General features: G+C 43.2%; 1 protein-coding gene across 1 annotated transcript in view; it reads right to left on the reverse strand.

Moving 5' to 3' along the window:
* Window positions 1–2,585: 2,585 nt before the first annotated feature.
* The window catches only part of CLTA (clathrin light chain A), a 69,516-nt gene continuing 55,425 nt past the window's right edge, over window positions 2,586–16,676 (reverse strand). The window contains exon 5 of the mRNA XM_075020972.1: window positions 2,586–2,953. Within this exon, the coding sequence (XP_074877073.1) occupies window positions 2,944–2,953 (10 nt within the window). The 3' untranslated portion in view covers window positions 2,586–2,943. The remainder of the gene's footprint in view (window positions 2,954–16,676) is intronic.

Below are 16,676 nucleotides of genomic sequence, written 5' to 3' on the forward strand. Positions count from 1 at the left end.
TACCAGCACTTGGTGCAAAAACGCACAATGTTTCAGACATCTGTTTCCCTTCAACAGTTCCTGGTTGCTAGCTGTGAAAGTGTAACCAGCATTTAGCCAGGATTTGACTACAGGAAGAGGAAGGAAAGACCTGTGGGAGTATCCTGGCTGTGTACTATGAACCCTCTATCATTTTTCCAGTCTCAGCCACTGGAATTTTCTTGGACCTCCCACTGCCTCACTCTGTAGCTTTGTCTCCTGGACAGCAAATCCTATGAGATGACTGCATAGGTTTGGTTTGGTTTAGTTAATCACACATGGTTCTTCTCACTGTTGAGAGGGAGCTTTTTATATGACATCACCCTCCTTGAATTTACAGAGACTAGAATATAGCTCTAGAAGCCAGATGTGCCATGCCAGGCAGGATTTTAGCAGCTGTTCCCAGAAGGAGCTCATGAATGTTTTCTTAAGCCCCAGCTGAGAAGTGGAATGGAACAAAAAAAATTCAACTGGCATTTTTTTGCAGAGAAAGGAAAATATTTCAGTGAAACAATTGATTTGTTCAATTGCAAATCTACCTGGTTAGCAATTTTTCTCCCCAAATATCAGATATTCATCATTCAAAACAAAAAAAAAGTTTCGATTTTTAACCTGTAACAAGAATTCATTACTTTAGTTCAGCTGAATCTTAAACAACGAGAGGCGTGTTTTGCTTTTGACTGAAACTTTTTGTCCCTGAACAAAACTCTCAAGGGCTTTGCATGCTCAGCAAGACAGAAGTTTTTCTTTGGTTATTGAACTTTCAGTCAACCTAAAATGAAAACATTTTTCAGCTTTGCTGGTATATTAAAATAAAAATCTCTGTTGATTTGCAAGGATGAGTAGTCATTTTGCTATGAAATACTCTGTTTCTAGTAATGTACACCAATCCCAGGTCCACTGTGGTTGGTCGTATACAAGTCTGCAAGCTAAAAATAAATTATTTGCTCAGGAACTCTATTCTGCTAACTCCCAGAAATATTATGAGGACCTCAAAGGAGCTGGAGCGATTACAGTGAGGATCCAAGTGTGAACTGAAGACAGTCCAAATAAAAAAATCTCATCAAATGGCAAACCAGCCATACAAGAATTGATGAAATAATAGATGAAAAGGGAAAATACATGCCCTGGAGCTTTAATGACATAGTCTTAGCCAGCTCTGAATACCCCATCAAGGTGTAATCCAGCCAACATGGGAAACAAGCAACATGCAACACTTCCGTCTTCAGTCAGGACATGCCAACCTGGGTGTTTCCCAGGCACAGGCAGCCTGCTGCTGCATATGGCCCTTTGCTCTACTCTGATTGGTATGAGAGAGGACCTGTCACACTCCTGCCCTCCTACCCCCAGCACAGGCACAAGATGTAAGAGGGGACTCTTGCTTGTAGGCTGGCACAGGCAGGCTGACAGCTGAGGTTCTGCTGTCTGTCTAACAAAGGCCTGAACACCATCTCACCTTTCTGCACAGCCAGGAAAAAGCTGACAAAGAGCCAGATTCAGAGACAGAAATTACACTTAAACCTTTAAACAAATATTTGCACAGAAATAATGACCCTTAAAGACCTGTTAAGATGGGCTTGCATAGAAATTTGCATGCATGACCACCATCAATTTGAGAAACACCTTTAGTTACCTTGTGTAAAACAGATGGTGTTCTCAGAACTACTGCATTGTGTTTATTTTTAACTCACAGCGTTCAATAATTGACTGGTCTGAGCTGGTGGTTAGAAGAGTGGAAAGCTTCCCTTCATTAACAGTAGCAATCAGGACTATTTATTAAACATTCCAGAGACTGGAGCAGCATAGCCTGCTGAATACAGCAAGTACTGTAGCATCTGCTCTTCAGACAGCTGTGACTCTGACCTAGATCATCTTTGTAACAGTTGAACATTGCTTGGAGGTGGAAATGAACTGTATAAAATGTAGCATTTTGGGACCCTTTCACACTATTTCTAGACAATTAGTCATTGTCCCCATTGCCTCCTGCAGAAGAGCTAAGACTTCTCCTGCCAAGGTCCATATGTTATCTTATTCTCTTGTCCTCACTCTCTGGCCTATCCACATGACAGTGGCTCTGATATTGAGTCTGTTTGCTGTCTGAGGTAGGAGCTCTGCCCTGAATTTCCTATGTATACCTTGCACCACAGGACACCATCATCACCTTCAGAAATATAAGACCAGTAAAACCCAGAATGGAAAACAAATATAGCTCTACATTTGCAAGTGGGACTGACTAATCAATGTGAAAAAGATAGAGGTAAGTACCCATCTGAAAAACGTCAAGGAAAAGAAATTTTATGGAGGAGGAAACCATTTATTGCATCAATGTATTACAGTTTTTAGCACATGCTAAGCAAGCAAATGCCTCCACAGGCTTGAATGCAGGGTTTTTTCATGAAGCACTCTGCTTTACTAAAAGATAAAGTGACAGTTCTTTTTTGCCAGTCCCAGTTCCTCAGGAGAGCTGAATTTATCACATATCTCCACAGTTCCATCACTGCTTTGCTCATTAACTGTCCTGGAAACAGTAGGAAGGTGCTGAGGAAAAAACCCAAGGCCTTACAGACCATCACCTCCAAGCACACATTGTTCCACAGAGAAACATCGTCCAAACCCTGAACCAGTATCACTGCAGCTTTCCTGTTGTGCAGTGCTTGCAGCTGGAGTTGGAACAAAACCTTGGACTGGCAGACCAAAGAAGCAGCATTAGAAAAATGCTTGAGTTAGTCCACTGTCAGTATGCAAGTCCCATAGCAAGCTGCACCTCTCAGCATACTAGGCTCTGAGCCTCATCATTCTGCCAATGAACAGAGCTGTTGTCCACCTAGACTGCATGATGTTTCTTCCATATCAAAAGTATATGTGTCAGAGGTCCAAAGGTCCAGCATGTGGATTGTTATTTTCTCTTTCAGGTTAACATTTGCTTCATTCAAGCCTGGAACATATGGATAGGAAATGAGGATTAGTCACCCAGGGACACAAACAGAATAGGATCACAGAAATGCCAATCCCAGTCAGATTTTTTTATTATTATTATTATTGTTTTGAGTCCTTTTAGGTCTCATCTTTCCCCTTACCTTCAAAGAACATTTCTCATATCCCAGTTCCAAGAGCTACAAATTCATTTTGCTGCTTCTTTAAAGTCCAAATTCAGACACCAAGTACCATGAGACTGGCACTTAGACTTCTAACACTGACAACACTGTGCTTCTTGGTGACTATCCTTGGAAGCAGCCCCTCCCAAGCCCAACCCAAATTTCCCCAATGTGAAAGACTCAGCTTGATTTAGGTGAACTTGCCTACAGCTTCCCTTGATACCTGGCCTTCCTGTCCATAACCTGTCCTTTGATCTTCTGGGGAGGCCATGTTTACCTTGATGTGTCATAATACCTACGTTGGCTTCAAATGCTGTACCCATAGCAGTGAGACAAAGAGATATGGTGACCTCTCCCAGGAAGACCCCATTAGCCTACGCTGAGCTGTGTTCAGCCATGTCAAGAAAGAGGTAACAGTGCCAGAGCTAGCCAATATAAGGGGGACTTGGCTTTCTCTAATTAAAATCGCTTCTTCCTGGTCTCTTCATTGCTGCTGCAGATGAATTCTGGACATCTGTCTACAGCTCTTCTTGGTCCTTTCACAACTCAGCTCCACTTTGACTTCTCACATCCTAGCACAGTCTATTTGGCAAGACCTGAATAAAACACACCATGAAGCTTCACAGAGTGAGACAACACAGCTGACGCATGTGAGTACTTCCCCTGTTGCTTTGCACCAGTTTTACTGCACTAAACCAGCTGTTGTGACTAGTTACAGAGCACTTCGTACTGACAGAGATGTCCCCACCTTATCCTGTCACACAGCATTTCACAGAGGCAATCTTTCCCCGCAAAAGGCCATAGTAAGATGTTCATGGCCTTCCTAACCGTCCCTAAGCTCAGTCCATTATAGAATCACTGAAAGACTCCCTTGTTCTTGCAAATGTAGGTATGCAGACTTTCAGGATACAGCACAGGTTTTCTCTGACAGTCTCCTTAGATCATAGGGTCCTTGCAGTCTCAGGAAATGTATTTGTGTTTCTCCTCCCAAAAAGAAACTGGGCTCAAATTAACTGAAAGAGAGCAAGGAAAAGCAGAGAGAACCCCAGATACTTTATTTTTATTCTCTTATTCCCCAAAAAGGTAATAGAGGATTTTGACACATGTATTTTAGATTTTCTTAATTTCTAGAGGGAAAATCCCTCCTGATCTCTGTTAGAGGATGTAATACTCTCCTGACTGCTTCTGAAAGATGTACTGAAAGAGACACAGGTTAAAGAACAAACACAGCCTACCTTGATTAAGGTATTGAATGACTAACAACAAACATTCAGGTACAGATCAGCTGGGTCTCTGCTGAAAAGGAAAAGTAAGTAATTTTCTGTTGACATCTTTGGGGAAAATAAAACTTAAGTCCCTGGAGACTAGGTAAATAAAATATAAATAGAAGGAAGTTTCTAGTGTCAGTGGATCTAGGAGGTGGAAGGGAATGAAATGACTCCTTTTCACCTGTCTTGAAGAAGTAGCATTCATTTCTTTCCAACAAAAAGCTAGTATATCCTGCTCACATGGTCATGATTAATTACTTAAGCAAATTTGGGTTCAGGAGTGAATTATTTTTCCATTTGAAATGGAAAGGGACTTTCAGGACTTGGAGTGGGGTGTTGCAGGGAGAAGAGTACAGCATCACCTATAGAAGTGTGTGGAACAGTTCTTTGTGTTGAGTCACCTGGGAGATTTATTCAACAGATGTTCCATTAGCTTCAACAACTGAGAATCTTGGGCTTAAGTATTAAATGTTCTATGTTTATAAAAGTGTCTATAGGTATAAAATACTGCTATTAATTCTGACATGAGTGATATCATCTACCAATACATTCTTCCCTGTGAACACACTGATAAAATTGCATGAATAAAGGAATGTTATGCCCATACTTTCTTGTCTGTGGTTTTCAAAAGCCACATCCTACAGTCATCAAATGGCCTTAGGAGAAGAACTCCTAAGGACTGAGAAAGGCATACAGAATTAAATTTGTAAGGTGTTCACACACTGTAGCTTTTCAAAGCTCTCTCAAATAAGAGAGGCTTAACAGTATAACTAGAATGAAGATGAGTGAGCAACAACAGTCAGCAAAATAGCAAGATGTGGGTTCACTCCACACTGATTTCAGTAGGGAATAAGTATATGCTTAAATTCAAGTAGTTAAATTCAAAAGACTTCTACTCATTCCATCTGGCCAGCACAACTTGCATGTGCAAATGCCTACAGATGGGTGTCACAGTGATCTAGGGTTAGCTTAAATGTGTCTTAACTGGGTCATATGGATTGGCTATGCCAAAGAACAGCCACTTACGTAGTGGTGGTGGACATACCAGGTCTGATGGAGAAGTGGCTGGAAGTTACCTGATCACCAGCAGCCAAAGCAGGACATCTGATCACAGCCCTGCCCTTTGACCTGCTCACTCCTGAATGTTTGAGGCAAGTTCTGTGAGCTATTTTTGACTTGTTCTCATCTGTATTTTTCAAGAAGGGAAAGACTGGTCTGTGTCAGCTATTATGTGCTACAGATTTTAGCCAAATACTGACAATCTTGCATTGTTTGGGTGCTAGGCATGCCATTCTCACACAAGTATTACAGCTTTTTCTCCCTGACTGCAGATTTTTGCCATAGAGCAAAGCTGTGCTTATCCTTTGCTGCTCCTTCATTGACAGAACTATGGCCCCTTAAGTTTTGCAGCTTAAACAGAGCCCTAAAAAAAGCCAGTCATATGCAAGGAGTACAAGCACAACACCACCCCCTGCCTTTTTCTCTATGCCATTAGACTGGCTACAAAATATATAGCAGCAGTTTGCTAAGCACAGTGCTGCTGTGGGACTACACACCCAAGAGGGTGGAGTTGGGGTTTGGTATCAGAACTGTACCCCTTTGTTAAAACAACTGTGTGACCTAAAGGGGAGAAGGAAGCAAAAGAAGTGCTGCTCACCATGCTCTACTTCCTGCTGTGCCATGACATGCCACACCTGAAAGTCCTCTGACACAGAGGAAGAGGCAACAGTGCACACAGATGGTGCCAAGTCCCAGAGTCCTCCCAGCCCTCCTGCAGATTTGTTAATACTTTCCCTACCTTCAGCCAGGGCTGAAGTCCAGAATGACTGTACTGTCAGTTTAACAGCCTCAGAGCTCTCTGCTTCAGGACAAAGCTGGACATCACACAGTCAGCTTCTCAAATACACTGCAGTGTCTATGGATGGAGGAAGGTTTTGGTTGAGTTAGATCCCAATTGGCTAGGTACTAGAGGGAAGGGGAGTTCTGAATCTCAATACCTTCCAATGCATATTCAAAAAACCCAGTGGTGTCTTTCTATATTTTAAGTGCCAAAGTAGCTTTAAAAAGTTGCCCTCCCTCAACTAAAATTCAGCAAGACCTAACTGTTAAAAAAGGCTTTCAAAACTAGGCTGAGAAGAATTCAGCTAGGCCTACTATGTGTTTCAGCACCTCTGGCTTTCTTCACTGTGCATAACTTGCTCAAACAAAACTTCTTTCAGTCTGAAATGTTCTAGACTACTCTCTCAAAGGTGATTTATTTTCCTCCATTATGATGTATTTCAGTTTGGCTGTTTTGGGGTCATTGAAATACAAAGAATAAAACATTTTCAAAAACTTTTCAGATACCAGAAAGCCCATACATGAGTAATTGCAAAACATATGAAGCACTAAAACTTTTCAATAGGTTTAGTGCCAGGAATGCTTGAAACTTTTGCACTCTACACATGCTTTCTTATCCTTTCTAGAAGTATGCATGATAATTATGAAGATGGACACCCTGGGGCACTGGGAAAAGAGTCTCTTCTGAAGGCTTAGAGCCAGATTTACCTCAGGAGTCTCTGTGTTTGGGTCTGTACAGAAATGAATGTCAGAAAAGCTTGGTGAAATCAATGAGGTAGGCCTTCACTGCAGAATTTGTGAAGAGGTGTCACATACCCTACATCTCTGCTTCCTAAACCCTCCATCTACACGAGGCCTGCTGGCCTCACCTGAAGAAAGGCGTTTTCTAGGGTCCTCGCTTGGACTAAAAATCCAGTGAGGACAGAACATAAACCAGAATGTCCTTTAGACCCTTCCTGTCTCTCTGTAGCACAGATGCATAAGATCTCCCTCAGCTCAGCAGCGCATAACCACAGAGCATCTCAGCTGCAGAGCTAGGGTTTCTTCAATTCTGCCTCAGGAACAGGTTTCAGCAGAGGTTCTGGAGAGGACAATGAAAACACTGGACTGAAATGCTGCAGTGAGGAGCTGTACTGTCAGTTTCTGACATAGGCCTGCACAGGAAGGACCCAGAAGGAAGCTTCAGACCACCACCTCTATCAACAGAGCTCTGAAGGGCAGGAGTGTGCCAAAGAACAGTATTAACAAAGCAGCGCTCACAAATACCACCGGAGGGGTTCAGCTGTCTCACAGGCCTGGGCTTTTATTGGGATACCACATCTTGCCCTTGCAGCAAAAGTGATATGAGTGTATGACAAGTTTACTCACAGAGCTGCACTGTTGCCAAAGCACTTTGCTGGTACAGCATCCTGTAACCTTGGATGAGCAAAAGTGCTGAAGTAAGCAGAGACCTCACTTTTTCTTGAGATGAACTCAAAAAACTTAATATGTATGCAAGTTACCCTTAATATGTATGCAAGTTTTGTCTTTTCTTTGTAGAAGAGTGTCAGCCACACAGCTCATTGCAAATGCTTTTGCCAAGAACTGAAAGACCTGCTCTGTCCCCTGTTTATCTCAAACTTAAAGTATGAACTCACCTTCAGGGCTGCTCTCACACAGTATAATCAGTGTTGCTCCCCTTGCACTTAATGCAAGAAGATGGCTCTGCCTTTCTGTCTTTAAAGGAAAACTTGCTTAACAAATACTCCTTTGAGTTTGGCTCTATTATATGTCCCCCTTCTGCATGATGCCAACAAATATGCCTACTCTATCCATTATATACAGGAAATCTGCATCATCTAGGGCTTGTTTTCTCACCCATAGATTCTCAAAGATCTGTTGGAGGTGTAGATCCAGTACATTTCAGATCCCACACATTTCAGATCCTCACTTAAACTCTGATGGGAGAATTAGGCCTTCTGTTTTGGGGACTGATCCAACAGTAAAAAATGGTCATGAAAGCAAGGCTGTCCTGTCAATCGTAGTCTGCACCAGGAAAAAGCCCAAATAAAAGATCTAAATTTCTCCACAGAGAAGAATCCAGTACAATGGTATTTGTTCCAGTAGCTTTCCATATTAGTCTAGCTTATAGTCAGAAACAGGCAGGATGAGATGGCAGGTGATCTAGGATGGAAAGATTGTGTGTCTGTAGGCAACAGTAGCACAATCCTGAAAATTTCCTCTCATCAGTGAAGGGTTTTTTTCAGCACATCCCTGTCCTGGTTTGGCTGGGATAGAGTTAATTTTGTTTCTAGTAGCTGGTATAGCATTATGTTTTGGATTTAGTATGAGAATAATGTTGATAACATACTGATGTTTTTAGTTGTTTCTAAGTAGCGTTTAGACTACTTCAAGGATTTTTCAGCTTCTCATGCCCAGCCAGCAAGAAGGCTGGAGGGGCACAAGGAGTTGGGAGGGGACTCAGCCAGGACAGCTGACCCCAACTGGCCAAAGGGGTATTCCATGACATCACACCCAGTATATAAAGCTGGGGGAAGAAGAAGGAAGGGCGGAACATTTGGAGTTATGGCATTTTTCTTCCCAAGTGACCATTACGTGTGATGGAGCCCTGATTTCCTGGAGATGGCTGAACACCTGCCTGCTGATGGGAAGTGGTGAATGAGTTCCTTGTTCTGCTTTGCTTAAGCACATGGCTTTTGCCTAAACTGTCCTTATCTCAATGTCTGAGTTTTCTCACTTTTTTACCCTTCTGATTCTGTCTCCCATCCCACGGGGGGGAGTGAGCGAGCAGCTGTGTGGTGCTTAGTTGCCAGCTGGGGTTAAACCATGACAACCCCAAATCCCAAATGGACTCCAGGCCTAGACCCTCAGCTTAAAGACACCAGTGACCAGCCCTGATTTCAACTTTTTCTGTCAAAGTCTCCTGGCCCAGACCTTCTTTCCAAAAGCACGAAGTCCCAGGCACTTGGCTCAGAGCTGCCAAGACTGTAATCTTCACCTTTGAAGTATCAAGCAGCAAGGCCCAGATCTATAAAGGAATTTAGGCTCCCAGAAATGTTCTACCTTGATACTTGAGGCCATATGTTTCAAATTGTCCCTTGCCACCATAAAAGCTAAAAACATATCTGGCCCTACAAGGATCCAAACTGCCAAACAATAGAATCAAAACCTGACCAAGAAAAAAAAATAATAAAATAAACAATGCTGTAAAAAGTTCATGCTTGGGAAAAAAACTGCAGGAATTTCTGCAATGTGTCATTTGACACACCAAATGAGCCAACACGTATAAGTCAAATATCTTCTTCCTCTTCAACAGGATCCACATCCTGGCCCTGCCCTTCCACAGGTACAGCTCTGAGTGGAACAGGTTTGCTCTGTGGAGAAGTTACTGCCAAGACACACTCAAGGAATAGTTCAGGCATTTAAACACAGGTCTGATATCATTTTAGAGACCTTTAAGTATCCCTCATGGCTTTCAACTGCCAGTGCCTGACCTGTAGGATCTTTTGCATGTCTTCAATACTTTACAACATCAGAGAATTATAGAATGGCTGAGGTTGGAAGAAATCTCTGGAGGTCATCTGGTCCAACCCCCCTGTTTGATCAGGGCCACCTAAAGCTGGTTGCCAGGACCGTGTCCAGGTGGCTTTTGAAAATCTTGAAGGAGGGAGACTCCACCACCTCTCTGGCCAACATGTGGCAATGCTCAGTCACCCCTACAGTAAAAAAGTGTTTCCTGATGTTTGGAGGGAAGCTCCTGTGTCTCAATTTGTGCTCGTTGCCAGTCACTGGGCACCACTGAAAAAAGCCTGACTCCCTCTTCTTTACACACTCCCATTAGATATTGGTGTACTTTGATGAGATCGCCCCTGGGCCTTCTCTGAGAGAGTACCAGCTCTCTCAGCCTTTCTTCATATGAAAGATGGTCCAGACCCTTAATGATCTTTGTGGTCCTTCACTGGACTCTCTCCAGTAGCTCCATATCTCTCTTGTACTGGGGAGCCCAGATCTTGACACAGTGCTCCAGGTGTGACCTTACCAGTGCTGAATAGAGGGGAAAGATCACTCTCTCAGCCTGCTGGCAACACTATTCCTAATGTAGCTCAAGGATACCATCTTCCTACTTTGCCACAAGGGCACATTGCTGTTTCATGTTCAACTTGATGTCCACCAGGAACCCCCATCCTTTTCTGCAAAGCTCCTTTCCAGTCAGTTGGCCTCAAGCATATATTGGTGCATGGGGTTATTCCTCCCCAGATGCAAGACTTTGCACTTCCCTTTGCTGAACTGTATGAGGTCAAGGAACTGCTAAACAGCAGCACGACCCTCTGGTGTATCAGACACTCCTCCAAGTTTGATGTCATCAGGAAACTTGCTGAGGGTCCACTCTATTCCATCATCATTAAGGAAGATGCTGAAACAGTATTGGACCCAGCATTGACCCCCAGGGTGCACCACTAGCTATTGGCCTCAAACTTCGTGCCACTGATCACTACCTTCTGGGCCTGGCCATTCAGCCAGGTTTCAATCCACCTCACTGTCTGCTCATCACACGTCATCAGCTTCTCTGAGACATATGGGAGACAGTGTCAAAAGCCTTACCAAAGTCAAAGTAGGCAACCTGCTCTCCCCTCATCGACCAAACCAGTCATTTCATTATAGAAGGTTATCAGCTTCTTCATTAAGCAAGACTTCCTCTTTGTAAATCCATGTTGCCTAATCCCTTCTTTCCAGGAATGAATAGTTTCCAGGATTAGTTGTTTCTCCACCCTCTCAGGAGTCAAGATGAGGCTAACTGGCCTGTAGTTCCCTGGGTACTCCTTGCCTTCTTTGAAGACAGGAGTGACATTTGCTTTCCTCCAGTCCTCAGGAACCTCTCTCAATTACCACAACCATTCAAAGATAATCAAGAGTGGCCTCACAATGACATCTGTCAGCTCCCTCAGCACTCATGGGTGCATCTCATCAAGGCTCATGGCCTTAGGTATGTCCAATTTACTTAAGTAAATCTGAATATCTTCTAACAAGAAGAGAACCAAGTCCTCCTTCCTTCAGATTTTCCCCCAGTCTCCTGGACATTTAAACAAATCCATTCCTATGGTGCTTGATAAGCAAACAGCCAAACTGAGGCCAAACCATTCCTTGCAAACAATGAGGAAGTCATTGTTTAGTGACAACAGACCAGGGGGTTGAAGCCACAGGCCTGCTTTCTGACTGTTGGTAATGCATGAAACGCATTTTCAGTCTCCTGTGACCAACTTTGGGCTCCTTGGTTTGCTATTTGGGACCAAAGCAAAAGTGTTTTGATTGTTCCCAAGTGCTGGGAGCTGCACAAATCCACTGGCGTCAATAACTTGGACCCTTCTGTGTATGCACATAGAAGAAATAAGGACTTAATGTTAAACAGCTAGATTAGGAGACTAGGGAGGGCTGTTTCCTGTCTATGCCTGCGTTTACTCAGGATGACACTTTCCAGATAGGGCTGGGAGGAGGCTCGTTGCTAACTGTGGAGCGACCATCATTCTTCAGAGAAAACACCCATGTGAATTTGGATCACTGTTTTTATCTGACAGGATCATGTTTTTTCTCTTGCCTATCTGCTCTGAACCAAAAAAACTGCACACCTTGATCCTTAGCTGTCCTCTGCTGTTCCGGTATTTTCAGCTGTGGAAGAAAACCTCACATTTCCCCTGCTCTGGCCAAGGACAGGGTCATACCAGAGCAGCTGGCTAAATCTTCCCAGGGCAACTTTCAAGCCTAGACATACGCTGCCACAGGGGTGAGCCACCTTCAGAGCAGGCACCTCTCTCAGACTTGTGACAGGAATGCTCAGTGCCTCTCACTGCTCTGTCAGGGAAGACCTGACAGGTAGCTCTGAGACCACCAGCCAGAACTCTGTCATGCTCAGATACCTGACCATGTTGCCCCTTTCATAAACAGCCAACTCTGTGAAGAACCGGGTTTTACTGGAAAGTACTGGATCTTAGCTGGTTCCCCTGCTAAACCCCATCACAGCAGTGAGGTAGAAGGCAGGTAAAGGTATCTTCCCCAAGTTTGGTTAAGGGCAGAGGTGTCTGACTACCATCCTCTAACAGTGGTGTTCTCTCTGTAACAACCAAGTGCTCTTTTCTGCATGCTTTTTCTCACCAAAAATCATGGGCAAGCTGGCCTAACAGTCACATGGATCTGTTTCCTGAAAGATTAATTAGAACTCATGACTCCTGCATATGGTCACAGGCCTCCTCAGAGAACTTTGAAATCCACATGGCTTTCCTTAAGCTAATCACTCAACTACCTCAAAATATTTGTTGCTCTCATTTGCCTTTTCTAGGACCAGGGCAAGAGTCAATCTGAGTCACCAGGTATATGGGGATCTGCAATTTTCCCAGGTAAAAACCTGTAAGCAAAATGTGACCCTTTTTTAGTACAGGACACCAGTTGGGCCATCCTTGTTTTCTGGGTAAACATCCCATGCCATCTCCAATGATACCTAGCTCCAGCCTGCTTCCATACATATTTAGCTATACAAACCTAGTGTTCCCAGACTCCTGCTTCACAAAAATATAGCAGGGATTGTAGTTCAATGCTGTCTGAACAGTCAGAAGATAACCACTATTACAAATACTTCCTTGAACTCCACCTATGCAGGATCCTGCAGGCCCAGCAGAGCTTGAAACTTTTGAAATTAGAAAAGCAGGAGTAAACATGCTTTCTTCTGGTACTGCCAAGATTATGTACTAAACCATTAATTACTCTCAGAACCTTATTACATATAGCCACATTATTGGGGTCACAACAGAGGACTTTTAGCCAAAACCTAACTCATGAGTAAGATCTGATTTCACTGAGTGTTGGAACACTCTGTGGACATGTAAATTAATGTGATGTTTTGCTCCTGGTAGCAGAGAGATGCTATCATATTTCAGATGCTATTGATTTTACTTTTAATGAGTTGTGGCTAACTAAATGTATTAACTATTCAACACACTGTATGCCACTAGCTATCGAAACTCAAGTGCCTTTACCATGTTAACACTCTTGGACTTTTGGATGGAGCTTTGATGGTTTTTTAAATATGAGAGAGATAATATTCATAATCTGTTTGAATCTGAACAGAATACTGTGTCTTATTAAGCCTGCAAGCCTAGGAATTTTCCAAACAGAGTTTTCCCATTCACCTCCCGCTCAACGCAGAGTCACTACTGTTGTGGGCCCAGGATCCCCTTTCCACTCCTGTCAGACAGTCTAGCCCGCCTCTTGCATAGGGGATGAGAAGGGCCAGTAGAAGGCCCCAGCTAGCCTAAGGAGTCCGCAGCCCCTCACTGCAGTGATTGGTAGAAACCACCTCTTTTTCTGTCATTCTGGAAGTTCAGACCCTTCCTTTCTCCTTTGGTAACTTCACTGTCCTAATTGTTATACTGAATTCGTGTAGTGTTTATAGTGACATTTTTGTAACTGAGCCCGCATGAACTACATAAGAGTGTCTGCTCTTTTCTGAGTGGATTTTGTTCACATGCCATTTTCGCAGGAACAGCCTGGAGGCAAATAAAGGGACAAATAGGAGGGTAGAACAAGAAAAGCTAGTATAGCAAGGTTAATTGTTTAATCAGACATTGCTTGAAGAGTGCCTTCTATCCCGCCTTGCCCCAAAGCAGAGAGAAGTTAAGTATATCCTACAAGGGGTCAGAGGAGTTAACATTTACTCTCAACTTCCTGCAACACCAGCTCATGGCTCTGAATTCCCACACAGGAGCAGAAAACACCTTCTGCAAAACTTCCAGGTAGGTCCACATTTCAGTTTCCTCCATGGCCAATGCCTCCTCACTTCGGCAGGGCAGAGGACTCCAGACTATATAAACTGCAAAATGGAGGTCAAGTGAACCTGTAAGATGTTGTTGAAAGTCCAGGCAAAATTAGCAGGGAAAGATTGGTGCTACCTGCCTTCCAATAGGAAAAGCCGGTGGAGCAGTGTGGAGAACAGGCATGGATGTTTGAAGCCATCAGTGTATATTCTATACATCACTATACTATCCCTCATTTTAATATTCCATACTGTGCAGAGGCAAACCTTTTTTTTCTCCTTTCTCATTGCCAGACAGCCAGGCTGCTGTCAGCTGTGTGCCAGCTGCCCAACCTGGCCAGCAATGCAAGCAACACAGTTTGAGTTCACCATGCAGCCTGTCCCTCAGAAGAACACCCCTGTTCACTGGGGTTATCTCCATCCCCAAGCCACTGGTCTGATCAAATGTAGGGAAGAGGGGGAGGAATTGAAACTTCTGCAAAATTGATAAAAATTTATCAAAATGCTATTAAAAATGTAATAATTTTTTAGACTGTAGACTGAGTGGACATTGGGCAACAACGTTTTACCAAGACTTGTTCCCTAAAGGAGAGGCCAGAAAATCAAGGCCAGATGTGGCATCTGAAGGTCTCTTTTTGTGTGAGAAGATAGGCACTCAGTTAGACCCAAATAACTTGTACATCCTTAAGTAACTCACAAGCCCAGTCAAGATTAGGGAGAATACAGCCCTCTACTATGTGTGTCATTTATGCAGAGAAGGAGTGGTGGACATATCACAGAAATGACCTGTTGCTGCTCTGATCCAAGGGATAGTGAGGGAAGACTTTGTCGAAGGTTCACTTTATGCATCCCCCAGCCACCCTTCCTGCATAGCCTTACACTTCGGTATGTCTGTAGAGCCTGCTGAGAGTAACAGTGACCTTTCAGCTAGGGAAGCCAAGACAAAGGCACGTAACACTGAGCTGTTCATACAAGTTTGGTGCAGAGCCTTAAACACTTGAGGGTACTTTACTGCACCTCCAAAGCCTGGTCACGTTTTGCTGCAGGCTGGGGAAAGTACCAGTACAGCTCATACAGTACAAGTGACCAGGACAAGAACACTTGACTGTCCCTACAAGCACTCAAGTGTGCTCATTTGTCTGAAGGTGTTAGGTTAGTTTTCAGAGCATACTCAAGAATGTCTCAGACTGACATCCCGTACTCTGGGGCTCCTGCTTTTGCAGAGTTTTGGGAAAAGCAAAAGACAGAGACCTTATGCTGGAAGGTAAAGCTAACACGGAAGTGGCCCAGCAGACACAGTTCCTGGCAGACTTAAATTTTCCACAGTGCTACATGATAGAGTACTAAAGGAACAACTGAGTTAAATAAATGCACTTACATTAGCATTAATCCAAAACAAAGGTCCATCATTCTAGAAGTGGATTAATCATCAGGAGAGTAGGAAGTAAAGGTCCCATGCCAGACAAATGAATGACCAGTAAGATTTGGAGAAGCTGGGTGGCAAATATCTGCTAAAGTGGAAGAGTACAGAAAGAAGGGAATTGGGCTTGGGGAAGCCCAAGGGAATTGGGGCTTTTCTTTCTATGTAGTCCCAGGAAAAAAAACAAGCTCCAACTCTAACGTCCTTTTTTGTCAAGAATGGAGAAATTTTAGAAGCCAGGTATCTGATACAGGAAATTGAATACAGCTTGTTTTCTGAAATCTCTCACAACTGGCAAACATGTTTAAAAAACAGGTACCTGCATGTATGTTTATGTGTGTGCAAACACATATACACATGCATAATGCAGCCCTGGGAGACAAAAATCTGTTAAGTGAATGTTTCAATGCTGAGAAGCAGTAAGAGCTGCAAACACCTGTGTGGAGGATGTGACTTCACTAGAACAGTGTAACACTTGTGGGTTTCAGACTACATTGCAGACAGAAAAAATGAGATTTTTCTGAGACAAAGCACAGAACAGCAAAAGAATTCAGTTAAAATACATTGTGAAAGAAAACTCACACAGATATGTAAATATGTGGAAAACAGGGGAAAAATATTGCAACATACAGTTCACAGCAAACTAACAAAGTATGTCCTTGTTCTCTGATTCTGCAAGTGCCCACTCTTTTGAAGTCTTTTGTTGCTGCTTTATTGTGTTTCCTTTTCTTCTGATGCTTTATTTAGCAGCCTGCCTTGTAGACATATAACAGGATAAAATGGGCAGCTAGAAACACACTGTGCTAACAGAATGCAAAAAATTATAAACTGCCATGGCTATAGAGGGATGAATTAAAACAGATATCAGCATAGCATGTTGATCCCAAGTTAAGAAAAACTCCCAGCAATAAGTCATGGTCACTACTGTTGAATCATTTGTGTATAGGTGTAAAACTGGTCACAGAGGAAGAGCCAATCAGTAAAATTTGCAGGTGCTGTGCAATGACCTGCTTACTGAGGTGCTATAAATTTTTGTGTTAGATTGAATGTGTATGTTTCAGGAAAAATAAGCAAGAAAGGACATAATGGCTAGAGACAAGTAATTTCTCTGCAAACACTAAGGCCCACATATCGGAAATCAAAAGCCGGTTAGGAAAGAACTGCAAGTACCCCAAGGTTGACCCTGAAAGTCAGGGGTCACACAGGTGCCTACAGCATCTCAGGGCCCTGTGTGA

This window comes from Buteo buteo, chromosome Z (genome assembly GCF_964188355.1).
Source record: "Buteo buteo chromosome Z, bButBut1.hap1.1, whole genome shotgun sequence".
NCBI classification, from domain to species: domain Eukaryota; kingdom Metazoa; phylum Chordata; class Aves; order Accipitriformes; family Accipitridae; genus Buteo; species Buteo buteo.